Source organism: Leptonychotes weddellii, chromosome X, assembly GCF_054177405.1.
Source record: "Leptonychotes weddellii isolate Sample4059 chromosome X, ASM5417740v2, whole genome shotgun sequence".
In the NCBI taxonomy this organism is placed as follows: domain Eukaryota; kingdom Metazoa; phylum Chordata; class Mammalia; order Carnivora; family Phocidae; genus Leptonychotes; species Leptonychotes weddellii.
The window spans coordinates 70,891,652-70,915,496 of NC_138385.1; the positions used below are offsets into that span (position 1 = coordinate 70,891,652).

At 44.1% G+C, this 23,845-nt stretch overlaps 1 protein-coding gene across 3 annotated transcripts in view; it reads left to right on the plus strand.

Moving 5' to 3' along the window:
• SLC9A7 (solute carrier family 9 member A7) overlaps positions 1-23,845 on the plus strand; it is a 130,221-nt gene that overhangs the window by 45,749 nt on the left and 60,627 nt on the right. For 2 of the 3 annotated variants that reach the window (XM_081809355.1, XM_081809356.1), the window contains exons 2-4: positions 13,649-13,848; positions 17,351-17,428; positions 22,958-23,034. In XM_081809355.1, coding sequence (XP_081665481.1) covers positions 13,649-13,848; positions 17,351-17,428; positions 22,958-23,034 — 355 coding nt within the window. Of the gene's footprint in view, positions 1-4,790; positions 4,957-13,648; positions 13,849-17,350; positions 17,429-22,957; positions 23,035-23,845 lie in introns of those variants that run through there. The other variant, XM_081809357.1, reaches the window with a different exon arrangement.

Sequence of the window (23,845 nt, forward strand, 5' to 3'; positions counted from 1 at the left end):
TTATGGGCTCTCAGAGGACAGGAATCATTGTGCGCTATTTCTGGTATATTCCTTTTAGCACTTGACATGGTCTTATACATCGAGCCAGTTCTCAATATATATTTGGCAAGTGATGAGCTGAACATTGTTTTTTGTTGGTTTAGGTAAGATGTGGGCATTTTGTTTTTAAAAACATGGAAAAAAATAAGTGGCAGAGAATATAGTGGCAAGACGTTGAGAAGATAGCCGGCTATATTTAGGAGCATTTTTACCTTTTCTTTTCCTCGACCTTGTGGTGGTTTTGAGGTAGGTCACTGAGGAGCATGAGGTGACTGCGAGGAGGCCTAGGAGGCTATTAAAAAAAAAAAAATCCACGTGAGAAGAATGGTTGCCACTGTGCAGAACTAGGTGCCTGCCTGTGGGCGACTGACATGGGGCTGACTCACAGGGAAGCGGCTTTGATGGGGACAGGGATGGGGAGAGAAACGATGTTCACAGGGAGGAGTGACAGTTACCTCTTGCACCTGCAGAGTTAGAGGTGTTCGGGAGATTTGGAGGTAAGTTTCTGGAGTGGGGATGGGAAGATCGTGCTGGACCTACAGTTACCAGAATCCCTGCTTTAAATCTTCATGTTGGGTGGATTAAGTTCTGTACTGAAAAATTGCTTATTATGGAAAATTTCAAACTCTGCTTATTGACTTTGGATACTTCCCAGACACCAATTTCATGACTCAAGAAATTGCAACCAAAATAGGAAAGTCGAGACAATACTATTATGGTATTGTCTTGGTATGGTATTACATGGATATAAGTCACCTTTTCTGTGAAGTTTTCCTCAACTACTTTTTCACTTAAAAGAATGATTCATTCTGTTCCCTACTATGTCACCTGTTTCTGCCTCTATTTTATGGTGCTTGTCACAATTTGACTGGCTTTATAATTAGTTATGTGTTCCCAGGCTGGCGGGGGTGGGTGTGGTGTTGGTAGGGGGCTCAGGAGGGCAGGTTCTCCATGCCTCCTTAGCACCCAGCCCAAAGCTCTCTCCTCCTGGAATGCAGCATACGCCTGTTCAGTACCAGCTCTTAGAAGGATGAACAACAGATTGTCTTTTCTTTTCTTTTCTTTTTTTTTAAGTTTATTTATTTAAGTAAACTCTACACCAAACGTGGGGCTTGAACTCATGACCCTGAGATCAAGAGTCGCATGCTCCTCTGACGGAACCAGCCAGGCACCCCCAGCTTTTCTATTATAGCTTCTCCACCGTGTGTTTTGTTTTAAAATAATTTTATCAAGTAGGCCGTTAAATATGATATAGTTTTGAGCCGGGTCAAACTTAAACCAGTGAATAGTTACATTTTATTCTGCTCTCATAAGCACATAAAAGATTTTGCTGGGAATATGGTGTGAAGTGTTTCTTGATGTGTCATTAATGTCGACTCTGGTTATTGACTTTGGATACTTCCCAGACACCAATTTCATGACTCAAGAAATTGCAACAAAAATAGGAAAGTAATCTTTTCAGATGCTGTTTTGTTCCCTGCCAAAACTTAAACATATGGTGCAGGGGGAAAAGGGCATTATGTTCACAGTTTGGGGAACTGTGTATAATCTATTAATGGTATTTGTTGTCAAACTATAGTTTTCGGTTTTCATGATTTCATTCTTTCAGCAAACATTTCTTGAATGATGACCACGTTCCAGACATCACGCTGGGTTCAGTGGAGTTTGCGGTATCATGGGGAGGACAGACATGCAGTAACAGTTAGGTGGGCACCAGCTAATTTGTGCCAAAGCTGGTGCGGTTTCGGATGAGTCCTGCAGGTGAATAGGAAATGGCCAGGTAGACAGGGGAGGGCACGGTGGGAACTGGGAGACAGACCTGGCAGTGTGGACAGCATGTGCCGAGAGCAGAGGGGTCGGAGATGGCCTGGCTTACTTCAGTATTTAGCTATCGTTTCGATTTCTAACAGGAAATATATATATTGTGCACGGTAGAAAATTCAAATGGCTCCAGAGTGAAAATTAAATCCTGTCTTTCCTCTGATCCCCGGCTAACTCAGTTCCTTTCCATAGAGATACCAGTGTTATACCTTCGTGTGGATATCCTTTTAGGGAATTTTGCTGCATTTAAAAACCTGAGGTAGATTTTGTTTTTTCATTTCCCACGCGAAAGGTAGTGTGCTATACAACTCATTCTGCACCTTGCTTTCCCCCCCCCCACTTAATGCATTGTGTGTAGCACTGCTGCATTCTTTTTAGTATAATGGCTACAGACTTCGTTATATGAAGGGACCCCAATTTATTTAGCCGGTACCCTTTGGAAGAGGCACTTAGGCCTTTTATGAGAATGTGTTGTTATCCATCCGTGAAGCCGATTGGAATAAGTGAGCAGTAGTCCCAGAGTGCAGAGCTGAGGGTCATAAACATATTCACCTCTTAGTTCAGATTCTGTTAGCAAACAAAAAGTCCGGCATATTTGGAAAGGAACCAAATAGAATTTCAAGAAGTGAAAACCAGTCATTGACATTACAGACTCAGTGGATAAAGAGCTGAAGAGAGAATTAGCAAACCAGACAAATGGATCTGAAGCAATTATCCAGAAAGTAGTACAGAAAAGCAGAAGGAAACTACACCCACGTGCCCCAGCACGACACAGCAGTGAGACGTGATGCACCCAGAGCCGCATGTGAACATGGATGACTCTCATAAGCACATTGGGGGGTGGAAAAAAGCAAGTCACTGAATAATTCATATCACACATAATTCAAAGACATAGAAAATGAAATAACACAGATCCACAATTAGACTCTAGGGGCATAATAAACACCCAGTTCAGGGTAGCAGTTTCCAGGGGGTGGGGTGAGGGCAAGTTCAGGTGTTGATTGGGAACAATATAAAGGGTGCTTAGCTCTCTTGGTAAGACGCTGTTGATCAAACTGAGTGATAGCTACCTAGAGGTCTGGTAGACCATTCTTAGCCTGATAAAGTCTTGTGAAATATATTAAATATACAAAAGAGTGTAGATAACTTAAAAAGTGGAATAAACACCTCTGTATTTACTGTCCAGCTTAAGAAACAAAATTACCGGTACCTTTGACCCCCCCCGTGTATATTCTTTCCCAATTATATTACTCTTTATCCCCTATATGTAGTTCTATTTTTGGGTAGCTGATATATTTCATAGTAAAGTTTTTTGTAGTCTTACCATAGTTAACTTACTAGTATAGGTCATCATCAATTTAAATTCCTCCTTTTTTAGAATTGTTGTAACGATCATCTGAGCTAAAAATTATGTATTGTGTGCCTCTGATTAAATTTCTCAACACAACACATTTCAGTATCTTCCTGAGTAGGTGATGTTTTAAAAGCATTAATGAAAATTAACCTTTTGTCTGGCTCCATCAGTTCTGATCACAGAGAACAGAGGTATGGTAGTTTCTTGGCTAGTGCCCTAGGAAAATACTTTTTTAAAAGATTTTATTTATTCATTTGAGAGAGAGAGAGAGAGTGCACACACAAGCAGAGGGAGAAGCGGACTCCCCACAGAGCAGGGAGCCCGACATGGGGCTCAATCCCAGGACCTGGGGATCATGACCTGAGCCGAAGACAGATGCTCAACCATCTGAGCCACCCAGGCGCCCCGAAAATACTTTCTACAAAAGTCTGAGTTCATGCTGGGAGGGCAATCTGGGGAAAGTCTCCTTTGGAAGATTAAGAAGAGTCATCGTGGTGGTAGTGTGGGAAAAGGAAAGACAGACAAAAACCATCTGTGGAGTAGCGGTTAAGGGCCTTGTGTTAGAGCAGTGGGACCTTAACTTTCCATCTGTAAAAGAAAGGTTTCCTAGTTGTGAGGTCGGGTGTGAGTTAGCTGCAAGGCTATTATTGACAGTCTAGAGAAGCCCCCTGCAATTTCTCAGAAATAGTGTTATTAGTCAGCTCGGGCTGCTATTAACAAAACACCACGGACTGGGTAGCTTAAACAAGAGAAATTTATTTCTCACAATTCTGAAGGCTGTTAAGTGTAAGATCAGGATGCCAGCATAGTTGCGTTCCGGGGAGGCCTCTCTTCCGGGCTCGCAGACGGCTACCTTCTCGCTGTGTCCTCACATGGCCTTTCCTCTGTGCATGCGTGTGCGGGAAGAAGAAGCAGGTGTCTCTCCCTCTTCTTATAAGGCCACCCGTCCTATTGGATGAGGGCCCGCCTTATGACCTCACTTAACCTTTATTTCCTCCTCAAAGACCTTATCTCCAAATTACAGTCACGTGGAGGGGCGGAGGGGTTAGGGCTTCAACATAGCAAGTTTGAGAGAACACTGTTCAGCCCATAGCAGATAATTTATTTTGGTTGCTAGTCTTTGAATTCAGGTGAATTCTTAAATAGGTTTTGTTTTCTTTAATTTGCAAAAATACACCGTCATCAATTAAAACTTTGGTGAGTGCGGTTCTGTTTCTGTTCATTGATTTCCCCATGTGTTATGAAAACCCTACCTTGTCACTCGTGTGTGTCTGTAGCTTCGCATTTCAGGTTAAGGCTCAGCCATCCCTTAGGAATTGTGGTCACTAAGAGCAGCAAAGGTAGGTGCTGTTGTGTGCTCTGGTTTCGTGGCTCTCTAAGATAACTGCGATTAGTGCATCCCTTTATTTGCAGTGCTACTGAACTTCAGAGCCTCTAGGAGGGTAGATTCTATAATATGCCTCATAAAAACCACTGGAAGGTTTTTAACTGGTGAGAGTGCTTGAAGTGTATTCATTAATTTGGGCCAAGTTCTAAAGGCTAATAAATGTGGGCACCCTTGCATTTTGTGGCAGGTAAGAGGTTGAAAATAAGTAGTTGCTTTCTTGGGGTTCAGAATTAAGTGTCTTTTCCTATGACTCACATAAGGTAATTCTTTGTTAACAGATGGCTACTGGCTAATGTCCCCATAGTCTACTGTCATTTATTGTGTGGCTGTGGTGGGTCAGATGCAGGAATGGCTGGTGAGTACTCCCTGAGCATTGCCCTTGGGAGAATTAGTCCTGGGGATGAGGGAGGGGCTGTTAAAAGGCCTTCACAGTGCAGTGCAGTTGTTGCTCTGATAACAAGAGACTGTGTTCTGGAGATGCATGGTGAGCAGGGCAGCCACATACGGTTGTATAGGTTGTGCCCTGAACAATTCCACGGAGCATCTTTCATGTGGAATTCTGCGAGGGCAGCCCTGATTGTGGAGAATCCAGTCCAGTCCTGAGGTATCAGGAAGGGCTTCCCTGCCTGGAAGACGTGATAACTATATTGTGACCTAAAGGATAAGTAGGGCTTAACCCTGTGAGGATGATTAGGGAAGACAGAGTGCGGAGAGAATTCCAGACAGAAGCTCAGAGGAAAGATTGATTAATTTGTGTCAAAGGGTAGCTGGTGTTCATCATCTGAAAGTCTTGGCTGGGCCTTTAAGGAGTGGCAGACAGGTCAGGAAAGTGGGTGATAATCCACTGTGGTAACCTTTGTAGTCCTTTGGCAGTTGACTTGAATTTGATTAATGTGTGTAATTGAAGGGGAAATACACAAAACAGCAATTAAAATGTGTTGAGTGATGACAGCCACAGGTGGTATTGTCCTTGATTTTGGAAAATGGCAGAGTGTGAAGCAGAAACAAATAAATCATAAACCTGGTCTAAAACAGAAAACCGATCCTATAATTTGAAAGGTCCCTAGACCTAATCCAGGAATTTGCTGGCTTCCCATTATCTTCCACTCAAACATATCTGTGAATTTTATTTTAAAAGCATTTTGAAGAAAATGTGTTTAAGAATATGGGTGGTCATCTATACTGTTGGTGTTCGAGGGGTTGAATTAGTGATACTCTCTGTTGCCTACCAAAACTTTGAACCAATTGGGAGATAAAGGAACCAGGTCAAAATGTCTCATTGATTAGTGGCAGAGCTTGGAGAGTGTGGTTTAAGGGTGTGGCAATAATGGGATTCCTGAGGCTGTAACCCTGGATTAGGCAGAAATAATCCCTCCAGCCCTGGAAGTGTTGAGCCAGCATAGGCCCCACCTAGAATGAGGCAAGTGTAATCAACCTACACTTGGGTACCATATTGGACTCCTCTAGTTGAAAGTTCAGTCATGGAGCCCAAGTCTGCCTCCTTGGTCCTAGTTTTCAATGAAAGGCTTTTCCAGTCTTTCATTCTACCCTAGAGTGAGGATCTTCCTTCTGTAAAGATCGCCAGAAGGCTATATGGTATATGGTCATGTGTGGAGAAGTGCTGTACGGCACAGCAAGGATGGGAAGGTTTTTGTGGTGGCTCACCCAAGAGCTTCATGGGACAGTATAACAATTCTCCCATGTCTGGTGGTGTTAAGCAGATATCTAAGACCTAAAATCATTTCTTCTTTTTATTCCCAACTGTGACATTCCAGATTTGGGGAAGCTACTTATAATTGATGGTGGTTTTGAATCACAAAAACGTGTTCCATCTTGGTCTTAGTCAAATCTCTGGAATGCCAGCTGCTGGAGAAGAGGGGCATTGGATGGGAGGGTGAACTCTTGCCTGATGGGCTTGATTTTCACTATTTTAGTGTCTCATATACTGGTCAGAACAAGACAGAACTTCTATCTTAAAGAGCTATGGACTCAGTTTCTTTCTTTCATCAAAGTCATCTTCTATCAGGGTAGCATTACTCCCAGGCTGGCTGTTTGGTGATTCACAGATTTTCTGGAGTATTATCAAGAGTTACTGGATGTGGAGCAACTAGAACTCTCATACACTGCTTGGGGGAAAGGGGTTGTCACAAAATGGCATAGTAACTCTGAGAAATGACTTGGCAGATTCTAATAAACACACACTTGCCCTATGACTGAGCAACCCCACTCTGGGTGTTTACTCAAGAAATGAAAACACGTTCATGTAAAACCCTGTTCATGGATGTTCAAAGCAGCTTAACTTGTGATAGCCAACAGCTGGAAACAAGCCAACTATCCCTCAACAGGTGAATGGATAAAGAAACTTTTGTATATTCATACAATGGAGTACTAGTCAACAGTCAAAAGGAGTGTTGATTCACTACTTGGGTGAATCTCAAGGTACACAGTTTCCCAAGTAGAAAAAAATTTTGGCAGTTTTTTAAAATAGTAAACATAGATTTACCATATGACCCGGAAGTTCCACTCCTGGGTATCTACCCTAGAGAAATGAAAACATGTCCATGGAGACTTGTATGCAAATATCCAGAGCAGCATTATTCATAATAGCAAAAAAGTGGACACAACCCAAATGCTCATCAACTGGTGAATGGATAAGCAAAATATGGTATATTCATACAGTGGAATACTATTCAGCAGTCAAAAGTAATGAAGTACTGATACCTTCCTTCCACACAGATGAACCTTGAAAACATTACACTCAGCAAAAGAAGCCAGACACAAAAGACTACATATGTTATGACTCCATTTATATGGAATGCCCAGAAAAGGCAAATCTATAGAGACAGGAAGTAGATCAGTAGTTGCCTGGGGCTGAGAGTAGGAAATAGGAAGTGATTACAAATGGAAATGTTTCAAAATTAGATTCACTTTCATCGCACACTGTGTAACTGGGTGTGGAACGGGGTGCTTTCTTTTCTCAGAATTTCGGATGGAGCTTTCGAGCTCAGAACAACCCCTGTGTGCTGTAAACAAGCCCACAGTAGTAGCCAGGTGGAACTGGTGATCCTCTACTCCCAATTGCTCATATAGTGGAAGTGAAACCTCTTTAGAGAACAGTGCATCCATGCACCTATTCCCCAACTCCTTAACAAAGGCGTATCAATAGAGACATCTAAGTATTACAGCAGGTGGATGGCAGTCTAGAATTACAGCTAGCTGAGTGTCGACTTGTTCAACTGTCCTCCCAACAGCTTCAGTCACAAATGCAGGAACTGGCACCCGACTCATGGGGCCTAGTTTCTTTAACGGCTGCGTGGGGTTTTTGAACCACACTTTGTCCATAATTAAATTCCTTCCTCATACCACCAGTTTTTGGATGAGCATATATATCCACTGTATATGGGGGGAGAGGTTTCGTCTTCCTTTTAAAAATTAGAAAAGTTGGCAGTTGTACACCATCAGCCCAATATGCTAATACAGTTGCGAAGTGAGTTGTTTTAGTACCTCCATGGTGAAGCAGTCTTAAATTTTTTTTTTCCTGAAAAAGTCTTGAATTTTTGCATCTTTGGAGTTCACCATCTTAAGCCCTGTCAGATGTCAAAGGAATTTCATCCATCTTTGGTTTCTGTAAGATTCTGAAACTGCATTCTTCTCTGATATTAGTCAGATACGTGTGAAGTCAGTGATTCTTTTTCTTCAGCAGCTGACATCTTATGTGCTACGTTTCTGGCCCACATACATAATAGGTTATTTCTCTTTGTAATCCAGAATGCTATGATGTTGATCTGTAAAATCTTCAATGCCTCTGTTGAGCTCCATCATTTTTTTTTGCATGGATACTGACTTTTTTGAGCTTTTAAAGAAACTTAATGTTTTGTTTTAATTCCTTATAGTTAGGACCTTTTTACAGTTCCCCATCAGAGGATGTCTTCCAGATCTAGCAGGTGAAAATAATGCCGTTCATGATTTTTGTACACCTTTATCCTTTTCTTACCAAAATGCACCTCCACAGCCCTAATATCTTACTCTTTCTTGAAGTGGAAGACAGTAAACATGAACTTAATATCATAGCGATGACTCTGTTTCTTTGTGCCATGAACTCCAGTGATAATAAATATGAATCTAAGATGCTTGAGGAGTAACTCAAAATCTGCCTTGAGTTAGCAGTGTATCCTGTTGTTTGGTATCATTTTGGTCAAAACTATCAGGACGGTGTTGACCTTGTGTCTTTGCTGTGGTGTTTTATGTTGCCACATTTTCCCACAAGGGGGCAGCAGCATCACCTTCACTGTCTCCCATCTTTGAAATGGGTGCACTGGGCCCAGGTAGGGAGGGAAACGTTTTATCAGTATATAAAAACAATATTCATCAGTTAATAGCACTTCTAGTATGATGGTGATGGTTACTGGAGAGAGGAGAATACGAGGGCATTTCCTGTAATTGAGGAAGTTGTCTGCAAATATAAAACTCCTATAAGAAAAAATTTCCTGTTTCCCCTTTATACAGTACTCACACCCAACACTTCTGTAACCAGATGTGTGGGGATTTTCCCATGCCAAGCAGTTCTCCAGCTCTCTAATGGGTAGTGACTGGGTGTCCTGTGATTCAACTCAATTCTGACACTACCTGCCGATGGCATCAGCTCCCACAGGGTAAGGGCTCAGTCCCACAAGACCCCTCCCCCCAAACTTCAGGTATCAGTCACAAGTCCCAGGTGGTCACCTGCGCTTCTGGCCGACCAGCTACACATCAGAGGTTCCCATGATGCCCTCCTCAGGTTCGGTCATTTGTAGAATGGTTCAAAGAACTCAGGAAAATAGTTTACTTATTTTATTGCGGGTTTATTATAAAAGGATATAATTCAGGAACAGCCAGATGAAAGAGATACATAGGGCAAAGTATGAAGGAAGGAGTGTAGAGCTTCCGCGCCCTTTCTGGGTGCACTACCCTCCCCACACCTCCACATGTTCACCAACCCAGAAGCTCTCTGAGCCCCCATACTTTGGGGATTTTTATGGAGACTCCATTACTTAGGCATGGTTAAATTAACTCATTGGCCATTAGTGATTAACTCTACCTCTTGCCCCTCTCCTGTACCTGGAGTTTTGGGGCGGGGTTTAATTTTTCAACTCTGTAATCATGAAGTTCGTTCCCTTGGCAACCAGCTCCCATCCTGAGGATAATGCAGGAGCCTCCAACCACCAGTCATCTTCCTAGCATACAAAAAGACACTTGGCACTCCCCCATTCCAAGGGTTTTAGGAGCTCTGTATCTGGAAATTGGGACAAAAATCAAATATATTTCCTATTCTAAACGACAGTATCACGCCTCATCTTTCATTAGAGTAGTAGTCATCGTGAAGACCCTGTGGTAGCATGATTTACCTTCTAGTTACCTCCAGTAACAATGAGGTAATACCACAAAGAAACCCTGAGTTCTGGGAAGCAGCTATTGATTTGGGAGGAGGATAGTCTTCTGTAAATGATTTACTTTGATTTCCTGATGAAACATTAAAGTGAAATCGTGTGGCAGGTAGCCTTCAGACTCTGCAGGTCATCCTGCATTATGAGTGTTGAAGGGCTATGGAATCATCTCTTGTCATGTAAAACTTGATCAGAAAATAATTGCCTGGGCGCCTGCGTGGCTCAGTTGGTTAAGCGACTGCCTTCGGCTCAGGTCATGATCCTGGAGTCCCTGGATCGAGTCCCGCATCGGGCTCTCTGCTCGGCAGGGAGTCTGCTTCTCCCTCTGACCCTCCCCCCTCTCATGTGCTCTCTCTCATTCTCTCTCTCTCAAATAAATAAATAAAATCTTTAAAAAAAAAAAAAGAAAAGAAAATAATTGCCTCACCAGGGAGTGAAGAAATAATAATAATAATAATAATAATAATGAAAACCAATACGAGCTCCATCTGGAGTAGAGAGCAACCCCAGAGAACCTTGAGCAGAACCCCACTCTGGCGACCTCATCACCATCCTGCCCAGGGAGGAGCTGCGGCTGCCACAGCCAGCCCTGGTCACCATCCCCTGCACTGTGACCCTGAGCAGCAGGGCTGAGGCCCAGCAGCCTCCTGCCACCCCTCCTCAGCCCTGCCACCACCCAACGTGGCTCCGTGGGCAGGGTGGAGGGAGTGGTGACCCACCGGCAGGGACAAGAAGGACATCGTGACAAAAGTGTAAAGAATAGTAAGATGGTTCAGTGTCAGAAACAAATCTGGTTTCATCTACAGGAATGACACCAAGCGATATATACTTGTCCACTAGACTGCCATAAAGAAGAAACCCCAGGAAGCACCTTCCCAATGCAGAGGCTAGAGAAACTGTGGTTCGATGTTCCTGACAGAGGAAAGGGTGCAGAGGCAGCAAATGTTGTAGAGAACGGTGGGGAAAGAAAGAGGATGCCAGGCCCAGCAGCGCACACCTTACTCCATACAGAGACCCTATGAGTGTTGATCAGAGTCTTCCAAGCCTCCTGTGTAGGGAGAAGGGCACTGACAATCAGGGTACAGGAGAACAAGGTAGACCAGGGAAACAGACTGTCCATCAGGGTTAGAAACTTGCGATTCTCATGAAGAGGAGCAGGAAAATCAAGGAGAAGGGACCCACGGTCAGCAGCCACCTCAGTGTAGGGACCTCCCCAACTTCAGTTACCAGCACAGACACCCAGGAAACCCTGACCTGCAAGATGGCCGAGAGGCCGCAGCTGGGAAGTCCGTTCTGAGGCTGAGTGGGGAGAGACTAAGTGCTAGCTTACCATCTCTGACATCATCCCGGTTAGTCACCCAACAAGAAGAAATGAATATGAAATGCCAGCAAGTAAGATCTGAACAAAAGATCGGTGCTGAAGACCTCAAGTGCTTGCCCCGTAACCTGATGACCCGAACGATCTGCATTATGGGGTTTTTATTTTTTCCCTAAAGACGATATCCTTTTTTTTTTTTGGTAACGATCAACGTGTTTTTCTTCTACACCTTTAAAGGTTTTATTTATTTATTTATTTATTTATTTTAAAGATTTTATTTATTTATTTGACACAGAGAGAGACAGCGAGGGAGGGAACACAAGCAGGGGGAGCGGGAGAGGGAGAAGCAGGCCTCCCGCTGAGCAGGGAGCCTGACGTGGGGCTCGATCCCAGGACCCTGAGATCACGACCTGAGCCAAAGGCAGACGCTTAACGACTGAGCCACCCAGGTGCCCCAACCTTTAAAGGTTTTAAAACTGTTTTATATCTGCTTGAGATTATTAAGAACCTCGTTTTTAATTTGTAATGAACTTTTACAATTTATTTTTTGACAAAGGTCAACCAGCTGCAAGTATCTGTTAATACAGATCTTTAATAATAATAATAATAATAATAATGCAGTACAGACACAAAGTTTGGCTTATAGAACTGTATTTTTCTTTTCTTTTTTTAAAGATTTTATTTATTTATTTATTTGACAGAGAGGTAGAGAGCACAAGTAGGCAGAGAGGCAGGCAGAGGGAGAGGGAGAAGCAGGCTCCCCGCCAAGCAGGGAACCCGATGCGGGACTCGATCCCAGGACCCTAGGATCATGACCTGAGCCGACCATGATCCCGGGGTCCTGGGACCAAGCCTGACGGGCTCCCTGTTCAGCGGGGAGTCTGATTCTCCCTCTCCCTCTGCACCCCCCCACCAGGCTTGTGCTCACACTCTATATCAAATAAATAAATAAAATCTTGGGGGAAAAAAAGAACTGTAAGGGTGCCTGGGTGGCTCAGGCGGTTAAGTGTCTGCCTTTGGCTCAGGTCATGATCCCAGGATCTTGGGAGCGAGCCCTGCATCGGGCTCCCTGCTCAGTGGGGAGGCCTGCTTCTCCCTCTCCCTCTGCCTGCCGCTCCCCCTGCTTGTACTCTCTCTCTCTCTCTCTCTCTCTCTCTCGCTGTTAAATAAATAAATTAATTAATTAAATAAATAAATACAATCTTTTAAAAAAACTATTTTTCTAGATTTCACATATTGTTCTTCAACAATGTCTTGTGAGTTCTCATATGTCTTGGTGATAAGAGACATTATAGAACATTATGCACAGAATATAGTAAACGTAGAACTTTGTTTTTCTCATGGAACTTGCTCCATTAATGGCAAAATGAGATGGGGAACATTTTTAGCATTCTGTCTTTTAATACCGCTAGCAAAGAACTGACTATAGAGAGAAGTCAGAAATCTTCCTCCTCAGAACTGTAGAAAGTGTCTTTTGGCGATTTATGTTTTCTTCACATATCACTCACCTTTACTGTAGTATATGGGCCTTCTGTCCAGGACCAAGGGAGCAACACTCCTTCGCTGTGGAATCACATGCTTATCCATAGTTTTGCTGAGTTTTTTTTTTTTTTCCCCTAATAGGAAACCCCACCTAAGACTGGAATGAGACCTAAAGACTCGTAGCCACAGCCCTAAGAAGACAGCTCTGTAGTCTTGGAACCATGATCATACACATTTGCACTGTGGTGTTTAGCTCCCCGAGGGATATAATTACTTCCTGCATGATACCCAGTACTTGCAATGATCTAAACAAAAGCATTTCTTTTCTTTCTGTCTCCCCCACCCCCATTCCTCGGGTGTGTGGCAAAAAGCAAGTTGCATTTTTAGGAGCTAGAAATTCTGTGGCCTGGTCCTTGCTGGCAGATGTCCACAGGACTGGCCTGAGGGCTGTTGCTGGTACAGATCAAAGCTCAGCAGTTCTGCTTTGTGCTGTCCTTGGCAGAAACGACTTTGCTTCTTCATCTTCCTCCACCAGAAGCCTGAGAAACGAGACATGATCACTTGGGAAAAATACTCAGTGCCATGATAACCAGGAGAGGTACTGTCCTACCTCGTCCTCCTGGTGGATGAGGGACTCGTGCTGGAGGAGGTTAACCCTTTAGAAGGACCATGCAGCTGCTCCTAAAATACACACTTCATGCCTGGGCTCTAAGATTACTTCTGTGTTTCTTAGTTGTTGCAAATCCACCGTGTCATTATGTCCGTGCTTTCTGTCCTGCAGGCCTGATGGTTTGTCCCCCCCCCCTCCCCGCACTCTGTTTCAGGGCTCATCGTTGGGGTGATCCTGAGGTACGGCACTTCTGCCACCAGCGGTCATGACAAGTCACTCAGCTGTACTCAGGAAGACAGGGCCTTCAGCACCTTATTAGTGAACGTCAGTGGGAAGTTCTTTGAATACACCCTGAAAGGAGAAATCAGCCCCGGCAAGATCAACAGTGTAGAGCAGAATGACATGCTGAGGAAGGTGAGCTGGGGAACACTCAGCCATTGGGGTCCTGACATGATTTTTGACTTCCTGATTCCATCTTGGCCTTGCGGAGAGAAATCCTTGCAAACTCCTGGAGCATGCGTACCTTCCTGGCTCCCAGTTTTGCTAGGAAGCATTGGGGCTATGATGAGGAGAAGAAAGAACCAGATGTGAACTTGAGCCTGTACGTCACCACTCAGCCTGTCTGTCCATGCCCATCTCTTCCTTACGATGTCTCTTGTTATGGTTTAAGGATGGGGTTGTTTCTTTCTTTTTTTTTTTTTTTTTTAGATTTTATTTATTTATTTGACAGAGAGAGACACAGCAAGAGAGGGAACATGAGCAGGGGGAGTGGGAGAGGGAGAAGCAGGCTTCCCGCCGAGCAGGGAGCCCGATGCGGGGCTCGATCCCAGGACCCTGGGATCATGACCTGAGCCGAAGGCAGACGCCCAACGACTGAGCCACCCAGGCGCCCCTGGGGTTGTTTCTTTCTTAAAATAAGATTGGTTTCACTCTGGGCACCTGGGTGGCTCAGTTGGTTAAGCGTCTGCCTTTGGCTCAGGTCGTGGTCCTGGGATCGAGCCCTGAGTCAGGCTCCCTGCTCCGCAGGGAGCCTGCTTCTCCCTCTCCCTCTGCCTCTCCCCCCACTCCTGCTCTCTCAAATAAATAAATAAAAATCTTAAAAAAAAGAGATCGGTTTCACTTTAAGCTCATTTATTCAGTGTTCCCGACTGTAAGTCTTAGTTCTTCCTGGTTCTTTTGCCGTATTCTACAAATACTTATTTAGTGCCCATTCTTATTGGTGAGTGATGCAAAAGGCTTAATGAATCTTTGGAGGGGAAATACCTTGTTGTCTTAGAATTTGAGTCCAATAACTGTTTTTCATTTGACGTTGGGGGTAGCTAAAATACACGACCAAGGGATCATATATCTTTTCACTCGGGTGATTTCCGAGAGAAGCAAGAGATCTGTATTTATCCACATATAGTCTCTTACTCTGTAGACCCAGGCTTATCAGCAGGGAGGCTTCTGTCTAAGCTCTGGGCAATCCAGGTTGTGGGGAGTCTCTTTTCATATAGAACAAGGCGAATGCGTGCGAAGGCTTGCAGTCAAAGGCAGGGTGTAGCCTGTGCTCTGCAAATTAAATTCTTACTGTTTTTAGGATCTACCCTAATCCTTAAGGAAAATTATTCTCAACCAGGAGCATAATGCCCATCTTCTCTGTGTCCTTAAAGGCAGTCCTAGTGAACTCGTCTCTCTCAACCCCTCATAAGAATGCCTGGGATTTCCATAAACATTTGTGAAATTAAATGCAACTGAGAAAGATATTCAGTGTAATCACCACGCTCACGGCTGGTTTGAAATGGCAGCTTGAGTCTGTATGGGGTAGGACAGGGGGAGAAAAGGGAAAAGAACCCAACCCATTTCCATCTTTTAAATCATAATAGAAGGTGATGCTGACTTTCGCTCCTGTTACCTTTAGGAAAAGGTTGATTCACATCCCTTCTGTTTAAACTTTGCTGCACGAAGCAAAGGTGGGAGAGCAGACAAGGCTGAGATCGTTGTTGTTGGCTAAGGGACGAAGAGACGGGCTGAGGCAGCTTGATGCACAGTATTGGAGTAGGTGGCAGGAAACTCTCGTGCTGGTTCCCACGTGACTGTGGCCCCAGCGTCCTCATACTGAGTCTTGTCCAAAGCCCCTTCTCATTCTGACGTTCCCTGTTTTTCATACTACTCCTGTCTTCAGCAAGAAGATCGAATAAAATGTAATTTGCAAGAACCATTTCACTTTTTTTTTTTTAAAGATTTATTTATTTATTTGACAGACACACACAGAGAGAGGGAACGCAAGCAGGGGGAGTGGGAGAGGGAGAAGCAGGCTTCCCGCTGAGCAGGGAGCCCGATGCGAAACTCAATCCCAGGACCCTGGAATCATGACCTGAGCCGAAGGCAGACACCCAACGACTGAGCCACCCAGGCGCCCCAGAACCATTTCACTTTTAATTAGGCTGGTTAACATTTCCAGTTTCTAAGGAGAAATGCTAACTTGACTTTTTTTTCTTTTAAGAGCCCGAGAGTGGTGGGGGGAGGGGCAAAGGGAAAGGGAGAGAGAGCATCTTAAGTCCCCCCACACAGGGCTCCATCTCATGACCCCTGAGATCATGACCTGAGCTGAAATCAAGAGTCGAACACTTAACCGGCTGGGCCACCCAGGCGCCCCTTAAGTTGACTTTTAATAATTAGAGTGAAGCTTTAAAATTAATTTCAGTAAGAGCCAATCAATCTACCAACATGAACAAATTCTTTAAAAAGTTTGGGAGGTATATAGACTGCTTAATTCTTTTCTGGATGTGATAAGATTGTGCTCCTTAATAGTTTCAGAGTGATTTCTGGGTATTGAGCCTACAAAGTAATTTCAGTCCCCCTAGAGCCCCCCAATTTTCACGTTGATGTTGAGAAAGCTGCCAGCATCGTTGGCGACACTGATCCAGGCCACATCAGGTCTCACAAAAGGCTGGTCACTCAAAAGAGACTTAAATTCAGTAGAACAGTGTCAATAAGTGGTTCTGTGGGAGGATCCAGAAAATTAATAAAGAATCATGCCAGCATCTTTTATTGCAGTTGACCCTTTATAAAGGCTTGATAAAAATCAAGATGTTTTTATTTCTCATTTAAAAAATGTCGGCCGGAAGCTTTCTGTGAGTCCTCAAAATTGCACTGAACTGTTATTTCTTTTTTATTTTAAGATTTTATTTATTTATTTGATAGAGAACACAAGCAGAGGGAGTGGGAGAGGGAGAAGCAGGCTCCTGCCAAGCAGGGAGCACGACGTGGGGCTCGAACCCAGGACCCTGGGATCATGATTGAGCTGAAGGCAGACACTTAACCAACTGAGCCACCCAGGCGCCCCTGAACTGTTACTTCTTTCCTTTTTTTTTTTTTTTTTAAGATTTTATTTATTTGAGAGAGAGAGAATGAGAGAGAGCACATGAGAGGGGTTAGGGTCAGAGGGAGAAGCAGACTCCCTGCTGAGCAGGGAGCCCGATGCGGGACTTGATCCGGGGACTCCAGGGTCATGACCTGAGCCGAAGGCAGTCACTTAACCAACTGAGCCACCCAGACGCCCCAACTGTTATTTCTTAATATATATTAAACAACACACGAAGAGCAGGAGTCAGAGTGCTGTATGGAGAAGAACATGGCCGTCCACAGGGGGAACTGTGGCATCTCTCTTGTGACGAGTCCACGATTTCTCACATTTATCTTATTTGCTTCGAATGTTCAAACTTTAGTCAGTGGCTGAAAATATTAAGCAGATATTATAGCACCAACTGGTATTAAACTAGAAATTGACTTTTCTCTTTTTTTTTTTTAAGTAGGCTTCATGCCCAACTCGGGGCCTGAACTCATGATCCTGAGATCAAGAGTCGCTTGCTGTACCAACTGAACCAGTCAGACACACACCCCCCACCCGACTTTTTTCTTTTTAAACTTTCAGGTAACGTTTGATCCAGAGGTCTTTTTCAACATCCTTCTGCCTCCAATTATTTTCCACGCTGGCTACAGTCTAAAGAAGGTAAGAGGTTTTTGCCAGTATTTCTTAAAGCATGGGGATCTCTGTGTTAAAGTACCTACATAATTTTCTAGTTTTTCCCTTCTCCCACATTGCTTATTACTGTGTTCTGCACCCACTCAGAGATTATAGTTGTCTCATCATCAGTGATTCAGCTCTGTTTTAAAATCTGGAGTGCTCCTATGTCGCCGGTAGGAATATAAGCTGGCGTGGCCGCTCTGGAAAGCAGTTTCATGGTTTCTTGCAAAGCTGAAGTTGAAATTACCGTATGACCCCACAATTTCATTCCTGAGGACTTCTCCCAGAGAAGTGAAAACTTGCGTTCACACAAAAGCCCGTATGTAATTGCTCATAGCATTTATTTGTAATAGCCCCAAACTGGAAACAACCAAAATGTTTTGCCGTAGGTGCACGGTTAAACACACAGCCATACCGTGGACTACTACTCGGCAATAAAATGGAACTACTGATACACACAACAATTCGGATGGACATCAAAGTCATTATGCTGAGTAAAAAAAAAATCTAACCTCAAAAGGTCACGTACTGTATGATTTCATTTATATAACATTCTAGGCATGACCAAAGTATAGGGATGGAGAACAAATTAGTGGTTGCCGTGGGTTAGGGATGTTGGGGGTGAGGGGGGTGTGACTGTAAAGGAGGTCTTGGTGGTGATGGCACAGTTCTGCGTCTTGATCACAGCAGTGGATCCATGAATCTACACATACGATAAAATGACACAGAACTATTCACACACTTTGTTCCCATGTCAGTTTCCTGGTTTTGATCTTGCACTATGGTTATATAAGGTATAACCGGTGGAGGAAACTTAGTGAAGGTACACAGGACCCCTCTATACTATCTTTGCAATTTCTGTGAATTTATAATTACTCCAAAATAAAAAGTTAAAAAAAAAAAAAGCTATACCTATCTATCCTACTCTCCCTCCAGATTTAGGTTTTCTGTACCAAAAGATGTATCTTTTTCCTGCCTACTCTATGGGGTTGTCAAAGTATCTAAATCTATATGTCAGCTATTGACACGTCACAGATAGGAGATGATTTTATGGGTATAAGCAATGTTATTCTCTAAGTGAAGAATTTGGGAATTCCTTATCAGATCAAATGGGTAATGACTAATTTGATATCTTAAATAATCTTAATGTATCATCAAGGTCATAGTTGCTTTAAAATGACACCAAATCACTGGTTGTGAAAGCCATTCTACTGGCTGAAAAACACTTTAGGTTCTGCAGAGCCTTCCCTCTGTCAGCCTCATTTTCCCAGAAGAAAAACAAATAACAGGCTTTGCCAGTTAGCAATTTAAGTTGTTTTTGCAGTGCCAGTCTTTCGGGCTGTCTGCTAGCAGTTCAGTCTCTTTCCTTTTTAAATAGTCCTTAGGGTGGCACTGAAATAGTTGGTTTGTAGATGGTTTTGCCATCTGTGATTAAAGCTGCCGTCAATTAAATGTGTAATAACCATTCCACCACTTGACTGCGGGTATGGAAACAGATATATTCAGACCCTTTGACCTACGCACCTATAGTTGTCATGTGGACACGGGCCTTTGTTTTTTTTTTTTTTTTCCAACTTGAAAAAATATCATCGGAATTAGCTTTGATTTTGTGCTACAGCTCCGTTTGCTTGTGGGGCCTGTTGTCAGGGAAAGAATTCACCTGTAGGCGCCTTCGTGTTCTGCACACTTCTCCCACCAAGCTCACTCTCTCTCGGTCTCTCTGGCTCTGTGGCTCTGTGTCTCATGGTAACATTACCCAGTGAGGAATGGGAGGAGGAGTAGAAATGCAAGTCTTAGAATGGTGCACCTTCTCATCCTGATCTGTTTTAGGCTCATATTCTTGAAGCCTTTACCAGGGCATGCCATCTCCTTTGTCTCTTTTTGCTGGCCTGGAACGGAGAGGGAAAAGTAGGGGAGACTGAACCAGTCATGGCCGTGGCAACCACACGTGACTGGCCAATTAAGAAGAAGATGAAAGACCTAGGATTCCACTAGCAGCCAGGACTAGGACTAGGAGGTGCCGTACTTTCTTCCCTAAAAGGATGTGGTAGGAGTCGAGAAGGGTAGCTGGTGTGAGTGTAATGCCCTGCGCTCGGAAGACCCACTTTCCAGGTCTGGTGCTGCTGTTTGGCAGATGCGTGACTCCGGGCGGCTCACTCCACACCTTCGAGCCTTAGATGCCTCTCATGCACAGTGGTCCCCAGAGCACCTTCGTGAGAATTGGATGGGCTACTCTGTGTGAAAGTACTTTGTAAACTGTGAAGTCGAGAGTCGAGCACTTGGTGTAATAATACACAAATAAGTGACATGGTCCACCTTTCTTTTCAAGGTGTAAAATTCCAGTTCATATCAGCAAATATGAATGGCGATGGCTAATTGTGTGTGTATGTGGGTATGTATGTGTGTCATTTTAGAATATGTTATGGGTGTATTTGAAGTGGCAGATTTATATTCCTAATTTATGTGTGTGTGTGATAACTGCTTTTATTTATATGGGTCAAAGATATCTTTGTTTATCAAGAAATACACATTTAAGAGAAGTTTCAAAGGCCCTAGTCCATTATCACAAATCATTCAAACACCTATCGTTGCCCATTTAAAATATTTTCACTCATTCCTTTTCGAACAAATTTGTGATTGAAAACACCCTCACATGTGCGCTGGAACAATCTCTGAGACAAATGAGACCACGAGAGAATCACTGGGCAGCGTGGAGTCGGCTTCTCCGACGTCCGCACTGACGCCGAGCCGCTCCTCCCGACGTGGGCTGGCCCGGGCAAAGACGCGCATCCGGCGCCGTGGCCGCGTGGAGGGGGTGGAGGTCTGGCGTCTGTGCCCAGGCTCTCCGCGCGGGGACTCGCTACGCCACTGATGAGCGCGAAAAGCAGCACGCTCTGTGCGCAGCCAACACTTGCGCCTGCGCACTGCGGCCCCCCCGCCCCCCTGCACAACCAGAGTGCGGCTGAGAAGGCATCTTAATGATGCTGGTCCTGCTAGAGGTGCACCCTCACCTGCCTCGCACCTACACCCAGGTCTCCCGGCCCGTCCTGCCCGCGGCAGGCCCAGGAGCTGTAGTGCACACCTGATCCCCCCACATCTGGACCCCTCGACCACCCGCAATATCTAGTTTCTCCCCAGGCCCACAGACTAGGGCTCAGAGTCGGCTTTACCTGCAAACGCAATCTGAAGCACAGACCCATCATTCTACTAACACGCGGGCTCTCCTCTCCGGGTTGGTCCCGGACCTCCCTCATTCCCACTTCCTTCCAGCCCATGACGTCGCACAAGCGCACCAAAGGGTGCACTTTGCATCGCCCCTCCCACACCCACTCCGGGGACCCGTATCCAGCACGCCCTAAAATCGAGATGCCCTCGAGCGCGGCACAGGCGTAATAAAGGTTCCAGCAGGCTCTAGTCCGAACTCGTCCCTCTCATACGACCCTGAGACCCGCCTGTCGTGTGCAGGCTCTGGAGCAGCTGTGAGCTCAGAGCTGGGCTGCCCAGCACGCGGACCCCCTTCCTCCCTGGGGCCCCACAAGCATTACCAGATCTTCGGCAGCCCACGTTCCCTGAGATCTAACCTTCCAGGAGGAGAATCCACAGCTCTTATATTCCTGATTTTTTTGTTTTGGCAAATATGAATATGAATTTACTTAATGTATTCAAACCAACCATAGAGATGGTTTACCTAAAAGAGAGCCAAATGGCAAAGTAAAGCAATTCTGGGATTAAAATGTGTTCCTGGATACTTCACATGAGTTTCCTTGGTCTCACATCTATCTTGATGGACTCCTAACCCTCCCTGATTTAAGCCCTTGATTGAGCTTTTAAAGGCAATTAGGCTCATAGATGTTGATTCCTTTTTTTTTTTTTTCCCTGAAATCTAATTTTTTTGAAACACGAGTGGATAAATACATTTAAAAAAGACTGGGGACAGTGACTGACTTAAAAGGCAAACATAACATGTCCATAATATATACACGCAGCACCCTCATTTGGTGACTGTTGGTGTGGCAAGCCCCTGAAGGATTCTCTTCTGAGCAGGTGGCTTAGGGGCACTAGGCATTCCTTGACACCTTCTTCACAGCCTCAGGAAGGGCCAAGCCCTGGGGAAGGCTGAAGCTAAGGCCTCAGATTGTCTGCTTAGAATGCTGGCCAGAGGATACCCACAGCCCTCTGTGTGGTCACATTTCCTGGTGGCTACTTGATCCATGCTGAGTTCTTCCTAGACCCTGTCCTTCCCTGATGTCGCTCAGCTGGCACACTGGGACTCTCTTGCCTTTTAAATTTATTTTATTTTATTTATATTTTATTTTTTTAAGATTTTATTCATTTATTTGACAGAGTGAGAAAGGGAACACAAGCAGGGGGTGTGGGGAGGGAAGAAGCAGGCTTCCCACCAAGCAGGGAGCCCAACGCGGGGCTCGGGGCTCGATCCCAGGACCCTGGGATCATGACCTGAGCCGGAGGCTGACACTTAACGACTGAGCCACTCAGGTGCCTCGCCTTTTAAAATTTTTAAATAAAGTCTTCCCGGCCCCTATCATATTAGGTTGTTTTGGGGGTTTTGTTTGTCTGGTTTTGTGAAGTAGTTCTGATTGTCCAATGAGAACAGCCTGTGCCTTGAGGAGTAAGAACCGTGCCTTAGGGTCCCAGGAACAGGGATTTTCCCCATCAGAATATCCCACAGGCTTAATGACTTTATGAGAAGTAAATTCGTGTGTGTGTGTGTGTGTGTGTGTGTGTGTGTGTTAAGGTAACCAGTGAATGTAGAGAAGCATTGAGAGGATTGCAATTTTGCCATCTCTTTCTGAATAGTTGCTAGATCTTATGTTGGTATAAGTATATATGCTTATATACATATGTATAAACTTATAAATTTGCCCATCTTACATGGAACTACCTATTTTTCATTTCTCCATTTCCATCTCTATTGGCCCTCTTTCCCAGGCTCCAAAGATTAATCCAGAAGAATATCAGGAGACACTTCAGATGCCATGAGGCCAGATATTTAGCACAGTTTTCTGATACTGAATTAAGCAGAAAGCCCCTTAGGCAGCACTTTCATACTTCATCATTTTCAAACTTCTATCTAGAATGATCTTCTAAGGTACACTAGACCTGGAAGTGACTTGCTGAATCACTAGAGTAAAAGAGTAAAATAGTTTGGGTTAGATCTATGAAAACGATCGGTCTACTTACACACACACACTCACACACACACACTCTTACACTCACACTCACATACACTTTCTCAGTGTAACTTAATATAATCAGAGTAGTTTTCTCTGAAATTTACTAAGCCCTTGCTTGCTTGCTCAGTGATTAATAGGACTAGGGATATTTTAAAACCACAATGTTTATAGCTAAATAGCTTTATTCCGGAGTAACTTCAGTTATTACTTGTTATAATGGAAGCCGTAAGTCAAGGTTCACTTTTAAGAGACTTTTGTTGTGTTTCTTATGCTCAATACTAGAAATCACAATGTGATTCCTGCCTCTTGTTTTATCCAGAGACACTTTTTCAGAAATCTTGGGTCTATTCTGGCTTATGCTTTCTTGGGGACTGCCGTTTCCTGCTTCATTATTGGGTAAGTTACTCTTTGTCATTAATCAAATTAACATACTTTTCCAAAGAGATGAGATCCACAGGGGCCCGCAGAGTCCAGTGTTTTCCCCAGCTATATTGAGATACAATTGACATATTACATTGTGTGAGTTTCAGGTGGACAATGTGTTGATTTGATATATTTATAAATTGCAAAATCATTACCACCCTAGTATTAGCTACTGCCTTCATCCTGTCACATAGTTACCATTTCTTTCTTGTGATGAGAACGTTTGAGACCTACCGTCTTAGCAAAATTCAAGTATATGATGTAGTATTATTACCGACAGTCACCATGATGTACCTCAGATCCCCAAAGTTGTTACTCTTCTAACTGGAGGTTTGTATGCTTTGAGCAACATCTCCCCATTTCCCCCACCCCCAACCCCTGACAACCACCAGAGTCCAGGATTTCGATGTTTATGATGATGGCAGTTAAGATTTAGGGCTACATTGTGCAGCGTGGTAGCTGTTAGCCATGTGTAGCTATTTAAATTAAGATTAAGGTAAATTAAAATGAAAAAATTTACACCTAGTCCCCAGATCTTGGTTCCTGCACTTTGCAGAAATGGCCGATTCTAGGGCTGGGGCAGCAAATATACAAGATAAGAATGGAGCATATCATAGTGCCAAGAAGTAAGGAAGCGCCCAGAAAACAAACAAAAGGACTTGGGGCGTGTCAAAGAGACACATGAGCCAACCTGAAGGCTCCCCTAAGGCCAGTGGCCAAAGAACGACAAAATAAGTAACATTGTACTGGACCCAAACTATAAAGTAAACATCTGAGTCTCTAC